The 18,569-nt window shown below is 41.8% G+C and overlaps 1 protein-coding gene across 10 annotated transcripts in view; it reads left to right on the top strand.

Moving 5' to 3' along the window:
• Positions 1–13,876, top strand: part of EPHB1 (EPH receptor B1) — a 366,263-nt gene extending 352,387 nt beyond the window's left edge. For 5 of the 10 annotated variants that reach the window (XR_013839287.1, XR_013839288.1, XR_013839289.1 and 2 more), the window contains one exon: positions 13,454–13,621. Coding sequence is in view for 5 of the 10 variants with exons in the window: in XM_079977255.1 (XP_079833381.1) it covers positions 13,454–13,718 (265 nt within the window). In the remaining 5 variants the exon portion in view is untranslated. Of the gene's footprint in view, positions 1–13,453 lie in introns of all 10 variants that reach the window. The other 5 variants (XM_079977255.1, XM_079977253.1, XM_079977254.1 and 2 more) reach the window with 1 other exon arrangement.
• The last annotated feature ends 4,693 nt before the right edge of the window (positions 13,877–18,569 follow it).

Below are 18,569 nucleotides of genomic sequence, written 5' to 3'. Positions count from 1 at the left end.
AAGGAGATTCTCGCAGTCAATGGTGCATGAGTAACGAATCACCACAATTATACATATTCAAGCTTTTCCTACCACCACTTCTCTCTTTTAGGTCCTTCTCTTTCTCTCCTCCCACTGGGTGATATTCAGCTATGGACTACTCATAGGATAGGAGATCCACTACAATCAATGAATATGACTAACTTTGGTTCTTCAATTTTTAGTAGACCTACTCTGAGTAACAGATAGGTAGCCGTGTTGGTCTGCCATAGTCAAAACAAAAAAATTCCTTCCAGTAGCACCTTAAAGACCAACTAAGTCAGTTCTTGGTATGAGCTTTCGTGTGCATGCACACTTCTTCAGATACATTGAAACAGAAGTCACCAGACCCTTCTATATAGTGAGAAGGTGGGGAGGGGTATTACTCAGAAGGGTGGTGGGAATGGGTGATTGGCAGATAGCTGTGATGAGCCTGTATCTGAATTTTTTTACTCTGAGTAAAACATAGTTGAATACCATCCAATATACTTTTAGCTGTTAAACCTAACCCTTATTCAGAAACGTTCAAGATTAGCTTCAAGTGGGCATACAGTGGTGCCCCGCAAGACGAACGCCTCGCAAGACGGAAAACCTGCTAGACAAAAGGGTTTTCCGTTTTGGAAGCGCTTCGCAAAACAAATTTCCCTATGGGCTTGCTTCGCAAGACGAAAATGTCTTGTGAGTTCCTGCGGGGTTTTTTCCCTCCCCCCCCCCCTTTTCCTAAGCCCTAAGCCGCTTATCAGCTGATCCGCTAAAAGCCGCTAAACCGCTAATAGCGCTAATCCGCTAAGATGTCAATGGGCTTGCTTCGCAAGACGAAAAAACCGCTATACGAAGAGCCTCACAGAATGGATTAATTTCATCTTGCAAGGCACCACTGTATTTAGAACCTGCAAATGCTTATTTTGTAAACCACTTTGAGGGTTTTTTTAAAAAAAAACACAATCAAGCAAGGTATAAATTTTAAGAAATAAATAAAATAACTGAAGAAGCTGAAGCTCTGGCAATTGCCTGTATAGGTGGGGATGTTTGCCCTTTTGCAGAAAATAGGAGCCCCCCCCCAACAAATTTATTATGCTCTTGTTATTTTAGTTCTATACCACAAACTCATATAAAAATATGTCTATGTGGTGTACAAAATCTCAATTAGGACCAAACAACGTAATAAGTGAAATCAAACAGAATACATTCAAGAAACAGACTTGAAAATGGGTCATCTGACAAGAAGATGACAAAAAGCTATAAATCATTTTCATAAGAAAGCTTTCATTATAAGGCTTAAGTCACATCTCTGTGACCCAACAGCAGACCAATATGGATGTTTGTATTAATTTACTGAGGGAAAGGGGGAAATGTGAAGGGAGAATTGTGAAGATGAAGATAGGGATGGTTAACACATGGGACACAGAACAAACCATTGAATGTAGGTCTGAAGGAAGTACTGTATTTTTCCGTGTATAAGACTAGGTTTTTTCCCTAAAAAATTATGTCAAACATTGAGGGGCATCTTATACACGGATACATCCCCCCCATTTTTTTTAATTGGGGTCCCCAAAAATAGGGGGCATTTTATACATGGAGGCATCTTATAGACAGAAAAATACGGTACATAAGACCGCAGGACAGTTTTTGAAAGAACAATCATTTGCCACTGTGCAATTGGCTGCATTTTACACTCATCACATGAGAGGCAGACCAGTTATGGCAGCTGAGAATTCTAAAGGTGCCTTCTAGACCACGAGAACGTGAGTAAACTGGAAGTGTTTGCTTGACATCAAGTTACGTGAAAGCGAGGCACTGTTGGTGATAATTTTTTTCCTTATCATTATTCAGCTAGCAGAGAATGAGATAGTGAAAAGACAAAGGCCTGTTAGTCAGCAGTGTTTCCTGGTCTTGAGCATGACACCAAGAATGATGTCACTCCAAGGTGTCCTTGACTGCTGATTGTCCAGAGGGTGCCCTTAGATCAGTGGTTGCCAACCCAGCGCCAGTGGGTGCCATGTGCCCATGAAGGCTTTCAAAGATACCCTTAGGCATGGGGCCCAGACTCTGACTTTCCTTTTTTCTAACACTTTGGAAAGAAACAGGTAGGTAGCCGTGTTGGTCTGCCGTACTTGGAGCAAAATTAAAAAATTCCTTCCAGTAGCACCTTAGAGACCAACCAAGTTTGTTCTTGGTATGAGTTTTCATGTTCATGCACACGTATCTGAAGAAGTGTGCATGTACACGAAAGCTCATACCAAGAACAAACTTAGTTGGTCTCTAAGGTACTACTAGGGACGCGGGTGGCGCTGTGGGTTAAACCACAGAGCCTAGGACTTGCCGATCAGAAGGTCGGCTGTTCGAATCCCCGCAACGGGGTGAGCTCCCATTGCTCGGTCCCTGCTCCTGCCAACCTAGCAGTTCGAAAGGACGTCAAAGTGCAAGTAGATAAATAGGTACTGCTCCAGCAGGAAGGTAAATGGCGTTTCTGTGCTCTGCTCTAGTTTGCCAGAATTAGTCATGCTGGCCACATGACCAGCTGTACGCCGGCTCCCTCAGCCAGTAAAGCAAGATGAGCACCGCAACCCCAGAGTCAGTCACGACTGGACCTAATGGTCAGGGGTCCCTTTACCTTTACCTTTAAGGTACTACTGGAAGGATTTTTTTTATTTTGGAAAGAAGGTTATGGGGCAAGATGTACAGGACCCTTCTAAATGATTTCTGTGAAATAAAAGTAAGGCATGACCACTGTTTTTGTGTGTGTGTGTGTGTGTGTGTATTCATTCTCGTGCTGAAAAGTGCTCCTTGCTGCCATTAGACAGCAACAGCACCAGTCTATATGCAAAATCAATACTGTGTGATTCAGGACCAGCAAAGACGTCACTGGCTTCCCATGGCAAGCCTAAGGAGTAGCTGTCTCTCTATTTTAGTGATATGCCACACACACCCCTTAGCAGCTATTGTGTGACTGGTGCTGCCCGCAATCCCGCAAATTTTGAAATGTGCTCTCTGGCCAAAAAGGCTGGGGAAGCCTGCCTCAGATACTCAATAGTCACACCCTGGCTACTTCTCAGGTGGTGATTGCGACATGTAACCAGACTCCAAATCCCAGGTCCACATATGAGGAAGTTAAAAGTTCATTTGGAAATTATATAGCATATCCTTATCACCATTATTGCCCATTATCTCATACGTTTTTAAAGTCAGGTGTGATATTTGTAAAATACTGGGAAAATCCATTTTGAATACAGAAGCATTTCCCCCCCATTTTAAGTTGAAATTTCAGTGTGACAAATAGAGACCCAGTGGCCAAATTTAATGGCAGAGCTACACCAAATGACCAGTCTTCATCTTGTGCTCTTGCATATGATGCCAAATTACTCCTTCTATAACTTAAAAAATAACAATTTCCCCCTTACTTTTTATTTCTCCCATTGGTGTGTTGTGTCTATTTTTTCCCTTTAGAACTATTTCCCTCTGCTAGTAATAGCACTGAAGTTACCAGGGCTGCACCATGATTGAATTTGTCCCTGCTTCCTTCTGATTATCCTCAGGGGTCTCATTAGGTAACCAAACCCTTGTTTTGAAGGTGGGGAGAAGGGATGAAAATTATGGTTAACATCACTGCAATTCTCCATGCTAATTAGCAATGAGTGGGACTGACAGCATGAAATATAGCCCATGCCAAGAGCTGTGTTGCAGGAGGAGGATGCCTGGAGAGTTTCTTATCTAAAATGCAAATTTCCAAAGACTATCAGGAAGGTGAGTAATTGGTACAAGACACCACTAGCCCATCTTTAAATAAATAATAGTATTTTCAGAATTTTTTTTAAAAAACAACAACAAACTTTTGCAATAACTTTTTAGGAAGGGGCATATAGAACTGAATTTGGGATTTGAACACCTCTCCCCCTCCACGATTTCCCCATTCTTCCATTGAATAGATGCACTGGTTTAGTCTGAAGGGAGCAAGATATCTTGATGTTCAACATTAAAAGAAAGACCAGATGGTCACCATGACTTCCTTTCGAGTATACTCCAAATACAGTGGAACAAGTGGAGTCCAGTGGCTTTGTGTGATAGTGTGCTCTAGTAAATATCTCCCTTTTCTCCCATAAGCTCTTCGTTTCGTACCTGGCTAACAGCCTATAGCAAGGCCATTCCTGACTATTCTAGCTCACATTCCACAGTCTGGTCGCATGAGCAAAACTGTTGTTTCCCAGGACAGTGTGTACATGTGGGATCTTGGAGAGGCACTTATGTCCACTTTGTTTGTCATTGGGACTGTTTGCTCCCATACTGCACTGAACTAAGTCAAGGTTTGGCTTAGCATATGGTCCAAACAGGACTCATGGTTAAACTTCACACGTGGTGCTGTAGCTAAAAACAAACCACAGCAAATAATAAACTTTGACTACAACTCATGGTTAGTAAGGAGAGATGAAATATACTCGAGGTCGAGAGTGGATTTTATGCTTTTTATTCAGCTCATAGTGGTGAGGAGAAATGGGAGTTCCCCCAGAATGTCTGCTTTATATACATTATTTACACAATGGGCCCCACGTGATTGGCTAATTCCAGGATTCTCCTGTAGGCCAATCAGGTTGCGGATTCACTTCCACCTGGAGCTGGATTGGGTGGCTCCTGTGGACCAATCAGACTGCTGCATTCTGAATCCTATTGTTCTAGGACCAATCAGACTGCTGCATTCTGAATCCTATTGTTCTAGGACCAATCAGACTGCTGCATTTTGGATCCTATTCAACTCAGTACATAACAAGAGAGCTTAACTATTAATCCTGGTTCAGATGGCATGGTAGTCCAAACTCTGGCTATGCTCATCATGATTCAGTAAGAAGGACCAGGGAAAGCACAAAGGACCTGAAAGCTCATTTCCAGGAGCCCATATGTCTTGTGTGGTTCAAGTAAACAATAGTTTGGCTCACCATGTTATATGAACCAGGCCTATATGTGCAGAAGAATTGAGTAGCTTGTTCTACCTAGGCCTTTCTTCAGTGTTTTTGCCATGTCACAATACCACTTCTGATGCTCTGTTCTGCCATGTTTATCATCTCCATCCCATTTTCTATATTTGCTCCTCTTCTCTGTCCCTGTCATGGGGTGACTCACAGGCCAAAATATGTGGTGCTTCTGCTGAACTTCCAGTTAATGGGAAAGAGCTGTGGTAGTGATGAGACAGATGATAGGAACATATTATGAAAAATTTAACAAGAATGTCTGCTTCTTCCATTGATCTATTTGAGGGGAAAACATAAACAGACATGGCCAAGTTTAGCTTGATAAAATGGAGACTGAGAGGAGATATGACAGCCATCTTCAAATATCTAAAGGGCTGTCACATGAAAGATGGAGTAAGCTTGTCCTCTCCTGCTCTGGTGGGTAGGACTCGAACTAATGGCTTCCAGTTATAATAAAGGGGATTCTGACTAAACCTCAGGAAATACTTTTTGACAGTAAGAGCTGTTTGACAGTGGAAGAGTCTCCCTCGGGAGGTGGTTGACTCCCTTTCATTGCTGGTTTTTAAGCAGAGGTTGGATGGTCATCTGTCATGAATGCTTTACTTGAGATTCCTGCATTGCAGGGGGATGGTCTATATTACCCTTGTGGTCCCTTCCAACTCTACGATTTATGATTCTATTATCCTGTTTTCAATATACCGTGCTGAGGAGTATGTTCCTCCAAACATAACTAGACCACAGTTGCTGTCATTATTGTAGACTGTTGAGTAATCTTTGTGTGCTTTGTACCCTAAACCTGGAGTTGCACTGTAGTATACAGATACTATTTAACAAGGGCTACACGGCTTGTCCCTCTCCATGTAGATGCTGTACTTTCAAAACACAAATATCTTATTTGTGTAATGGTTGCATTTCTGACAGTGCTAGTTACTTTCCTTACATTTCCCAGTTGTTATCAAAGCAAGCATATAATGCCATTGTTAGGGCGAAAGTGAGTCCAGTAATTAGGAAGCAAGCATTGAATCTGTAGCAAATTAGAACACACACACACACACACACACTGGGAAAAAGAGAGAGTAACAAGAATTATTTGCAAATTCCTTTAATCATATCTATGATCTATGGTTGATTACTGTTAAATCTCACAGACTCTCCAGATATTATGGAATCTAAAGTACTAGGAACTCATCAAATTGAGAGTGGCTGTTGACCTACTGAAAATTGCAGAGAAGTGGAGAACAAATCTGGTTACTGTATCCAGTCTTAAGATTCTTCATTTGTTGCTCCCTTCCTTAGTAATTCTGAGTCATATCAGAGCATATCTTATTCAACAAATAAAAAGGGAGGAACTGCAGGGCTGCCTAGTTTAGTTCATACAGAATGTTTCTTAATAGTTTTATGACTTGTTTAGAGGAGAAAATAAAACCCAAAGTAAACATTCCTGGCAGTTCTTAAATAGTAGTGAGATGCAAATGTGTAGATTGTAAGGTAAAGTTTAGATTAAATTCCACGAAATGCCAAAGGGTTAAGAGAGCAGATTTTAACATGTCTCCAAAACCCAGCCTATGCTTTTCATTTGCAAGAAGAAAGTGATTTGCTGCAGAAAGTAGGGGAAATGACCTCTGCTCACCACTTTCTCCCAGCAATGTTCTTGACCTACATATCCATCTGCACAGGGCATTCCCATTGGTGAGAGAGGAGGTTGTAGGAGAGTACTGACAGGTGGGAAAGGGCTTGAGATTCCCTGCCATGGATTCATTTTCTATCAGCCTCAGTTATACCACAGTAAAAAACAGAAGAAGAGCCACATGCTCAAAATGCGAGGGCAAATGCAATAAGCATTTAAAAATCCTATTTGTCAAAGTTCTGTTTTCTTTTCAGAAGTTGGTGTATGAGATTTCTGTCATCTTGCAAGGTCCATTGTAATGAATTTTGTAGTTGAACCTCAGGGAGGTCTTAATTTGGCTATGTGCACTACAGTCAGTGTGCACTGAACATGCAGCAGGGTGAGTGGGATTGCAGAGGTCAGTGCCAAACTCTTCTCTTGCATTGGCTTTGAGTTCACAGAGCCTGTGCACAAACAGCCGGAATATGTGAAGTTCCACAGGTCCTCAGATTGCACAGAGAGCTAGTGTCTGTTTAGGCTTGGTGCATGCGGCATAATATTTGGACTGGGTGTGGAAGCAGGGCCTACTGCTACAATCCAGTTCCCTCCTCCTCAGTTCATTCCATGTAGTCTGAACATGCAGGGATTGTGCAGCCTGCCTTTTCACAGGAAACAGTCACAAAAGGATGAGGCCATCCAGAATAACCTCATCTCTATATTTGCTGTGCTGATTCTTTTGTTCTTGGCCCTCTTGAACATGTTCCTCTTGGCATACATTCTGCTAGGAGGAATGAGTCAACTGCCTGCCAAGGGGATGCTCAGCCTCTCCCAGAACTTTGAATTGTACTCTGCATCCATCATGGCAAAAGGCAAGGGGAGTCTGTCCCCGCGTGGAGAGCTATGTTCCTTACTGCAGTTTCCTTTGTGTCTTTGCTCTGTGTTCTCCCTCTCAAGTACTTCTGGAAATTAATGAGCTTTGTCTCATACACACCTGGTGGGGAGCAGTGTTAACAGTAGTTATATATATATATATATATATATATATATATATATATATATATAACTTTTAACCACATGATGGCCTCCCTTCATAGAATCAAAGCCCCATTTGAGTTAATTGTGGCTGTCAAATTATCCTCCCTGTGAAGTGTGAAACTGCACGCAGCTGACAATTGGGATTCCCTAGGGAGATGACATTGTTAGGGCAACTAACCAGGGAGTGCTTGTATGAACAATTAGAGGCAACAGTGGCTGCTCTGGCTTCTTCCTCTCCCCACCCTTTCATCTTGCCTACCCTATTCCAGGATTACTCCGTATTTTCAGGCATGTTTTCAATCTGTACAGCCGGCATTCCCCTCCTTTCCTTGTAATTTACTGTGGCACAGAAGCCACACTGACTCTACACTGGAGCCGGGTAACAACATCTGTGCACCATTCTGCAGCGCTGCTTCTGCCACATGAAGATTTGAAGCAGGGGGTGCTGTTTGGCCTAGAGATTATATGATGTGTTAACAACATTTTGTACTTTTATTGGACCATTTAATCTCAAATAAATCTCAGTAGTGTAGTTTTATCACTGTTAGCTATATCATAGTCTCTTGTGGAACAGTCTTGTCCAGGCTGCAGGTCTGAGCTCAAGGATAGATTATTATGTCTGCTACTACTATCAGCAAGGAATAGTCTTAGAAACCTGAGAATCTGTTCACATTGTATGTATAAAAACCACCTCATTTACAGAGGCATGCAGAGGCAGATAGGAGCTGGCTCGGTTTTCACCTCACCCCTAATCCACCTCTTCCTGTGCCTCCTTCATCCTGTCCTTTCTTGCAATCTGCCCCTCCATTCTCCTGCCTTTCCACCATATAAATTATCGACCTCTTTCTGCTTTCTGACTTATTTCCTGCTGCTTTCAAGTATCCCACAGGTTCCTCTGTCCTTAAAAGATAATAATAATACATTGGCCCTTCCTTTCTGTCCACCTACCAACTAATTTCCCCTTTTCTCTTTGTCTCCAAACAGCTGGAGCTTGTTGCTTACTTCCACTGTCTCAACTTCCTTTCCTCCAGCTTCTCTCCTGATCCCTACAATCTGGTTTCTGCACCCTCCTGAAACTCCCCTCTAACATCCTCTTCATTGCTATATCAGATATTTGTTCTTGGCCCTCTGCTGTTTTCCTTTGACACACGGCCCTGAATGTCCTCATAAAATCCCATAGCTTTCAGTACTGCCTACATGCTGATGACAGCTAGCTATACACCTCTCTGGTCCAGACCTGTCTCCCTCCTGTTCTGCATCTCCAACTGCTTCATATTTCTACTTTGACATTTCATTGATTTCTAAACTTAGCATGTCTGAGGGTAAATGTCTCATACTGCTATCTAAGCACTCCACCTCTCCTCAGATCATTTTCTGTATCTATTAACAATGTCACCACCTACCCTCCTCTTGTCCAGGAATGAAACTTTGGCTTTATCTTTCACTCCTCTCCCTTCTGTGCCTGCCATCCTACTGTTGCCAAGTCATGTTGATTTTCCCTTTACAATCTCCTCCCCTTGTATCCTTCATTGACTACTCTAGGTCAACTATCACCTAGACAACTGCTACTGTCTCCACGCTGGTCCACTCGTTGTCTTGCTTCAGTCCCCCCCCCTTCTGTCTACAACTTTGCTGCCAAAATCATTCATCTCCTTTATGGTTCTGCCCTCCTTAAATCCCTGGCTTTCTCCCATATCAAGCACAAATTCCTTGCTCTTGTCTTCAAAGCCCTCTACACTCTCACTGCCCTTTCTTATCTCTCTGGTTGCATCATATCTTGTGGCAGCCCTGCCTGTGACCTTCACTCTTTAGCCATCTGAAGATCTTCTGCCCCCTCAAATGAATTTGCTTGCTCTTGACGCCTTTTAAGCTCAGGACTGTCTCCCAGAACATCTGAAGGATGCTGCTTCTCTTCCTTCCCTCAGATCTCTCCTCAAAACCAATCTTTTCAATTAAGCCACATTTGTCTGGCCCTCCCAACGCACTGTAACTACTCCTAAGTATGGGTAACTGAAATAAACCCATATCCTTCCCTGTTTGCATGTGCCTTTATGCAGTGCCCCCCCTCCCCTCTGTCAATTTTTAATTTGTAAGGTGTCTGGGGAGGGCAAGGATTTATCTTCTTATGCTTTGTAATGCACCATAGAGATTCATAGCAGTACATAAATAATGCAAAATCATCATCATTGATTCCCATTTTGCCCTAGGAGATACAATAGACTGGCTGTAATTTGAAATGCAGTTGGGGGAAATCTTCGCTGGTATTACCAGAGGCAAAGGGCAGGGTAGAGCTCCGGAACACATACTTTTGATTTCTCCATGTAAGTGAATGGATGACATTCCTTTCTATGGGTGAGAGTGCTGCACTTGGACACCATTGTAGGGGAGGCAAAATCTGTATCCTGCCTTTGATGTTGGTGAGAGGCAGCCTTAGAAACAGGAGTGCAGTGAGGCTCAGTTGGCTCAGTTCAGAGTACCCCAAGATATATAATAGTTTCAGGAGTTCCTGTACTATACAGGTACTAGTGAGAGACATTTCATTGTTACTTGATGAATATCTTTCCCTGTGCACATGTATTTGGGAGTATGCCTTATTGAAAGCAATAGGATGTACTTTCCAGTTTAGACTGGGTTGTAAAACTCAGTTTCTCATATGCTTGGCTCCATCTGGCATACCTTTCTGCAGACTCTACACCTATCCTCTGGTTACACTCCTGTCTTCCTTTCAGCCTGCTTCTAAACTCTGGAAGTAAATCACACTGATTTCAGTTGAGATTTTATTCATGTTAAGCTTTGCCTGTTTAACCCTATCATACGCACTTATCTTTTCCCCTGTCAGATAATTTCCACAAGCTTCCCTGTTCTGCATTTCTCTCTGACTGGTTTCTGCCCTCCCCCTTTCTCCTTTTCTCCCCCTTGTGAATCCCAGATTAATAAATAAAAGTTTCATTACTACCTAGGTTTGCAAAAATGATTTGATTCCAAAAGATGATGAATTTTAAGAGAAGCAAAATGTCAGGAACAGCAGGGACATTTTTTAAGCTTCAGTAAGTTAGGATGGTGGAACACAAGCCCCAGTATAATTGTGTTGGCAGCCCCTAGTTATCAGGAGCTAGGCAAGGGGACACAGCGGTCAATTGCTTTGCTATTTAATGTGGCGGTTTTATGTTTCCAATGTGCAATTGTATATTAAAAGTATCTTTGCCCACCTGACGTGGCTAAATAATGGGATTTTGCTGCTGGGCTACACTTCTCTGTTACGGCATGGGTAACAGGCAACCCTTTGCTGCTCTTTTCAGGACTAACTACACAAGTGAATGATGCGCCATTTCTTTCTTTAAGAGACAACCTTAATCATCTGTGCTGGAAACTCCTTAGGAGAGCCACCCATTCTGCATTTGTCCAGCACATTGGTCTAATTTTTCTCCCAGAAAGCGGCCTTATATTGAGTCTTACCTAGCTTAGTGTTATCTACATTGAGTGACAGTGGCTCTCCAGGGTATGAGATTGGAGAGAGGCACCAGGGATCAATCCTGGGACCTTTTGCATGCGAGGTTTGAGCTCTACAACTGAGCTACAGCTCTTCACCTTATATGCAGGGCTTAAAAGAATGAAAAAGGCAGATGGCCTGGCACAAGTGGGTCAGGTCAAGGCTAACAGATAATTCATCATTCTCTGGTGCATATATCTGTATTATCTGTCTGGTGTTCTTGGCATAAGGATTATTCTGCACCCCTTTACTGCAGAAGCAGGGGATATGTGGTGAATCAAGGTTCTCAAAATCCATGCAAATTGGTGTTTGCACTTCCTAAACCATTTTACAAATTATTTACTCTCAAGCCCCATCACAAACTTGAAATTGAGGAGTAGGTGGGCACCAAAGCAATGCAGAGCTTTTGGTAAAATGCAGGCCATTTTTGCGCCATTTCTGAGAGAATTACAAAGGGGGAAGGAGGCAACCTTGGACAGGGGTTATTACTGCTGCAACATTAAGCAAACCCTGTTTTATTAAAGTTATGGCTCATGCTGGCATTAGGGCAATAGAGGTGTCAATTCTCCTGTTATTAACTCTACTGCCTAGAGGCATAGATTTCAGCAAAAATATCCAAGAGCTGGAGCTAATCTGTAGCAAAGAGTGGAGGCAAGGGGTAATTTCCTCTGCCTAGCATCAAACCAGAGGAGGGGCGGTCAAGGAAAACCACAGTATTTCCAAAGGGAAAGGGGGGGAATATTGCCCCCCACACCTGATTTCCTACGAATGAAACATGAAAAGAAATCAATGTAGCTGAGGGCCAAGTACGTTATTGCTGTAATATTATTCACCCTTTACAGGTTGCTTTAATAGCACAATCACAGAAAAGTCAAGCAGGGAGACTGAGGATGATCTAGGGAGCTTTGTTGATTTTGCCCTCCTCCTGCCCCAAGTATAATGGATAAAAAAAGTAAATATGGGGAGAGGGACTGGACCAGTGTGAAGAGATGCTGTCATTGAGAGCTTGATTCTCCTACACGAGCACAAAGCATTGGCTTAGCCCCAACTCTCAGTGCACTAGAAAACATTGTAGTTTATTTTCGGGCTGATGGGAAAGGTGTAAAGAAGACACATGGGCTAGAAACTCCAAAGCTGGGTTCAAGTTACCAGTTTTAAAGGCATTTGGGTCAGGACTTCCTTTGACTCCGTGCTGATTTCTGGTGAAAGTTAGTAGGATCGCTGTCCATTCAAAATGAAAAGGTAGGCTAGAGTAGAGCAGGCAGAAGGCATAGATGGCAATATACAGACTCTGTGTGTATGTGTGTGCATTCATATTGTTCCAGTATATGCATGTAATACAATGGTGGTGGGTTTAGATGGCAGATCTTGCCAGCCAATCAGGAATTCAGGGACAAGTGATAGGGTGCAGCAAGGGTGAGAAATTAAAAACACCAAGGAAAACAGGAGGGGAAGTTGAAATAAACCCAATAACAAGTTTTTATGTGTTGGAATGTATATGTGAATTTTTTGAAATTTATTAAAATATAATGAATGATAAAAAAGGGGTACAGGGACAGGAGACCCTAGAGGTGCTCTAAAGACATTGAAAACTGTTCTGAACTACCTTTTGGCAGTATTTCAGCATTTCCAGAACCAATAAAATCATAGATCTCCTGGGAAGCTAGTTAGCTGGGGCAGGGCTTATGAAGGGAATCTCATGTGCCAGAAGAAATAATGATGGCATATATTCTGATAGAGTTGTACCAGAACCCTCAAACACTTCTGCATAGTGGGGAGCTGCACTGGGTAGTACTACTTTATGTAGTAGTTAGTTCCTAAGCAGTAGCAAGAAGCCTCTGCAACTATAATCCTATGGAAAGAACATATTATGCTGCCAGTACCCATTGCTAAAACTAGTACTGTCACCTGAATAAATAAAGTCTAGCTGATTGAGCCTATATGTTTTCATCTGCATGAATCTGCACAGAACTGAAACAATTATTATGATGGGGGGGGGGTTGTCTTTAGGTGACTACCTCATTTCAGAGTGAGATAGAAGGGTGGTTATCATCTCTTATGAGATGGTGCTTATCTGTATTTTTAGAAATACATTAAATAAATAACTTCATTTTAAAGATTGCCATCGTTTTAGTCAATATAAAATTTTGATTAATTATAGGTGAAAATTACCGTAATAGGTGAAAATTAATAGGTGACAACAAACAGATAGGACTCCTCTTTCCTCCTCCACCATCAATATGTCTGCCTTCACAATGCTATAGGAGTGTGCATGATTTAAAAACTAAAAAGCTAACCCTTTGTTGTTCTTCTTGTTCTCGTTTCTGCCCGCTGTTGTTTTAGGAACACTTTTATGCCACTGTTTGATGGCGGAAGGACATGGAAAGAGGCCAGCCCTGACAGCGAAGCTTACCACCGCAGACCTGTCCTTGTTTTCCGCTGGCAAGCTGGCCATGCCCTGCAGATGAGCTGTGACCTCCTGAGGGTGATGCCAAGCCCTCGTGTCAAGAACATGCTCCATCCCGATGAGCAGAGGAAGGAAGAGTCCTCCCCCAGTAGCATGCACTGTCCCAGCCAACAGAGGCCCCGCCGTGTACATAGCCAATGAGATGTCTGTAAAGGATTGCGCCTTCTTGTACATTTCCCTTGTTCCCTTTCAACTTGTTGATTGTGTCAAAATTGTCAGAGTTTGTAACAGTAACTTTCAAAAAAAATTGTACTAAAAACTGAAAATTGCACTCAATAAAAATTACGAAATAACCTTGATTTTGGAAAAAAGAACACTTTAGTAGCTGAGAGATTGAAGAATGCTATCTGAAGGGAAGGGGGGCTGGTTTATGAGTATGGCATGTTGTGTATTAGCAGCAGAATCCAATCTGCATGAGTAGGAATATCAACATATTTGGGTGGCATTCAACTAAGTTCTGTGCATTGAAATTTAACAAACACAACTACATTAGGTTCATAAACTTCAATGTATCTACTGTAGGGCTGCTATATGTCCAGGTTTTCCCAGACCGTCAAAATGGTATCCAAATCGGTAAAATGTCCTGGAAAACCCGGACGTATGACAACAAAGATTTTCACTTTGGGGGATATGGCAACCCTAATCTACTGAGAGTAAAACTTTGTTGAATGCCATCCTTTCATTCTAAGGGTTCTTTCTTGTGCAATATTGTTATATTTGGGTAAAGATACCAAAGTACAAACAACATTGCCTTACAAAGGGAGCCTGCGTGTTTCAAGAAATTAATTTCCATATATGAAAAAGTCATATGGCCTTTGCTTCCATCTACTTTAAGATTTGAAATTCGTGCACACTTTGTAATTGGATTGGTACATATGTGATTTTGTACTTGAATCATATATCAGCCAAAAGTTTATTGGGTTTTGAGATAATTGGCATAATATCCATTTGGACCACACCCCTTTGAATGACTCACAGGGATGCTCAAGAGATAGTTGATGCCAAATAGCTTTCTGCTTCAAACTTGCTTTTTTTAAGGTGAGAAGGAAAGGAGCAGGGAAGGTAGCAACATACTGGAAGTGGAAGAAAAGAGAGAGTAGTTTTGATTGCTGCAATTTAGGTGCAACAGAGTAGAAAAGAGAAATGTGGGTTGCTTACAATCCGATCCTATGCACATTAACCCAGAAATAATAAAACCCACTGATTTTCAGTGGGAACATACTCTGAGGGCAAGTGTGCATAGGACTGTGTCTTTGCTTACTTAATTACAACTCAAATATGAACTTGCAGTAAATAAATGCTGAGTCACTCGTATCTGCTAAGGCTGATAAAGGGGATGTTTGAAACAAATTAAATATGTTTTGCAAAAAAAAGGGGGATTGTAGAAATTGAACAAGTAGGTCTGATTAACTACTCGATGTTTGTTTGTTTGTTTTAAATGAGGAATCAGCCATTTTTTGTTTCATTGGCCCAGTACACCTTAGTGTATCTTGAAAAACTGTTTAACCTAGCAATTGCTAAAATCTAATCAAGTCTTCACAAGTCCTGTATTCCTTCTTAAGGTAGTTTCAAAGGGCATATATTGTGGCTTTAACATCATGCCATCTTTTTCTCTCCACTCTGTTTTGCCTGGGGGAAAGTTCTGGAGAACTCAAACCTTGCTCACTTTTATGACATTTTGGTTGGTCCTAATAAAGATGTCACCACACTGTGAAATTTGAGTTTTTTTCCCTATTGACCAACATGGCTATCTTTGAAGTATGAAACAAATAAGAAGTAGTTGGTCAACCCTTATTACTTGCCCTACTCCAGAACATAAATATCACATCTTTTTAAACTTTGTTCAAGGCCCTCTACTGGGTAAAGTAGCTTTCCTAGAAGGCAGCTTTCACCAAGAGCTTGAGAGGGTTCCCCCATTCTTATACACAAGAGCCCACAAGTAGTCATCCCTCCATGCTTCCCTTTCACCCCTAGATTGGCAACTGGAGATTGCAAGGGCACCCATCAGGGAATCGATTTAGTTCAGGGACTGACATTTTATAATGCTGTTGTTTTCAAAGTCATTTATGAAACATGATTGTCAGTTTAGACATATTTGTGTCCTGGGCTAATGTTTCATCAATGTGGAGTAACTCTAGGACTGGGTGGCTCAACTCTGACAGAGGAATAAAATGAGTGCTCTCTGTAGTGGAACTCCCTTAATTTACAGATGATATGGACAGTTTTGCAATGACCCCTAAAGGCTGGTTTTAAAAGTGGTTTGTGTCTTTTTCGCTACTACCCTTTCTTACTACTCATGATTATCCCCTGTTCTCATTTGTTCGGGTGGCTGGATGGACCTCCGAGATTTTCATTTTCAGGCTGTGAACACACTGTATCTTTAAAGCACATTTGAAACACATTCTTTTCCTCAAAGAATTCTGGGCACTGTAGTTTGTTAAGGGCTACTAGAAATTATAATTCTGAGAGGTGAATCATAGTGCCCAGAATTCACTGATGGAAAGAGTGTGTTTCAAATGTAATTTAAAGGTGTAGTGTATACACAGCCTTAGGGTCATGCGGTAAAGTCAACTTAGAAGTTACTTGCAAAAAAGGAGAGGCTCCCAGATTCTGTTGCCTCAGAAAGGCAGGGTTTGCTTGGGTTTCCAGAAAGATACCACAGAACTTCTAATAACAACTGGAACAGAAGAAAACCATAGGAAAGCTGCTAGAAAATATGAAGCAAGCCAAGGCAAAATTTCAAGACTCACATAGTTGGAAGGTATTTCAAAGGTAATCTAGTCCAACCACTCCTGATACAAGAAATCCAGGACTACAGCATCCAAACAAGGTGGTCATTCATCCTCTGCTTAAAACCCTCTACAGAAGAAAAGCTATAGATTCCAAGGCAGCCTGTTTCATGATGAACTAGTTTGTGCTATCATAAATTTCTTTCCAAAGTTTAATCTTGACCCTTTTCCTTGTAATTTGCACCAACTTCATCTTTGGGGGCATGAGTGGCATTCATTTTCATGTGTAGGGAACAAGATAAAGAACTGGACTCAATGGAACCATTGGGATTGTGGTGAGGCTAGACATGTTTCTTGCCACTGGGTAACCCCAACCATTAAGAATCGAACCTGCACCTATTTACATAACCACCATAATGAATTCTCACTTTTTCTTGCACTGGAGTGAGGGAGAAGGCTTCATCCTAGCAGAAAGTACTTCCTTGACACCTGCAAGAGAAAAGAATATCTTCCTCCTATATGAAGTTAAGCAAAATAAAATAAAATAAAAGTGGGAAAACCACTGTCTGGGGTATAAAGGTTGGAGCTCACATATCATTTTAGCAGATTTGTAATTCTAGCATACAATTTTAACATGCAATTTTAGTAAGTATAATAGTTTTTAAATTGCTGTTTTTATTTTATATTTTTAAATATTTGTATTTTAAAAATTATATTTACATTTTATGTAACTTGTTTCGATGTTAGCTTGCGTTGCTACTTTTAATGAATATTTTAGATTGTCTTTTGTAAAGCACTTAGCAGTCTTTAATTTGAGTAATATATGAATGTTGTTAACCTATATAAATAGTGCATTGCTTTGTGCAAAAAAAGAGAAACAAACCCCACCTCACACTCCCTGTATACTAGCTGCTGGGTAGCCAATGTGTGAAACAGATTGCAGGATGAGATGGGTCTTTGGTCTGATCCAGCTCCCTGCAACTAGAGATGAAGGAGAAAGATCATACCTTTCGCCTTCTACATGGCATAGTAGTTTTCTATGTATAGGAATCTTTTGTGCCTGTTCTGTGTGTGGGGACTCCATTACATGAGCCCCAACCAGGAGTCTAAAATGGCATGATCCTGGTAGAAGCTTGGCCTCTCAGCAAGAGCTAGGCCTGAGCCAACTAATTGTGAGCAGGGTGAAGGATTTCCTGGCATTCATTTTTTACTCTCAGTGCTTGTCACATCAGAAATGGCAAAGCCAATACAAAATACTTTACAATTTGTACTTAACATAGCACTTGTAATGTATTTCTTGGCAAAGGCCGCTTGGGAGGAGCTGTGGCTTTAGGAGCGCATGAAACATTTGCACATCAAATCCCCTGGCTTTGCTTTCTTAGTATTACTTTGAAATAACATCCCTCAATTGCTACGCCAGATTGGCGATTACTCTTTACAAAACAGAGCATGCTATTTTGTATTGTTCATTTTCTTTGTACGTTCTGACTTGCAGCGTTTTCTCGGGTGTCACTTCTACATATTGATTTGCAGAGACTTCCCATTCCTCCAGCCTTGCGATGGCGTTTGCTTTTTCTGCAGGGTCTCAAAATGATACAGATTGTCACAACGGCATGATGTTGGTTGAAATCTCATTGAAAGCTAGACAATTGGATACTGACTGAGCAACAATGGAAATTCCAGAATTCTGGATGGCAGCATAACGACCCCCTAGAATATCTAAAAATGCATTGCATTCAAAAGAAAAAGTAAGACAAGCTGAACACCTTAAATAGTGAGTGGGAAAGCAGAGAGAAAATAGCCAGAAGGAAGGGATGTAATCATGGGAGGAGTATGGGTGTTTGAAATGGGTGAGATGTCAAGGGGCTTAGTGGGATAGTACAGATTTGGCTGGTGACACACAGCTCTACTTCTGCTTTACACAGGTAGGTGTGGCAGTGGATGTGCGGGAACATTGTACTGCCTCAGTTCATTGGATGAGAGTCAACAAACTAAAGCTAAATCCAGATAAGACTGTGGCACTATTGGTGAGTGGTTCCCAAGACTGGATGCCTGGGAGGTTGCCTGCTTTTGATGGAGATACACTCTGTTATGAACTGGCAGGACTGCGGAGAGGAGGAAGAGGATCCCAGCAAGGGGTGTGGCCAGGACTGGGACACAGCGGGGCAAGCTGGGGATGGGGAAGGAGAGGTTGGTGTAGGAAGTACAGGGTGACAGAGGATGACGAGGGGATGGGGGTCCGTTCACAGGAACCAGAGCAGCA

Source organism: Podarcis cretensis (assembly GCF_951804945.1).
Source record: "Podarcis cretensis genome assembly, chromosome: 5".
Lineage (NCBI taxonomy): Eukaryota > Metazoa > Chordata > Lepidosauria > Squamata > Lacertidae > Podarcis > Podarcis cretensis.
Note: the sequence above shows the minus strand (reverse complement) of the source record. Positions and strands in the feature narration are given on the sequence as shown.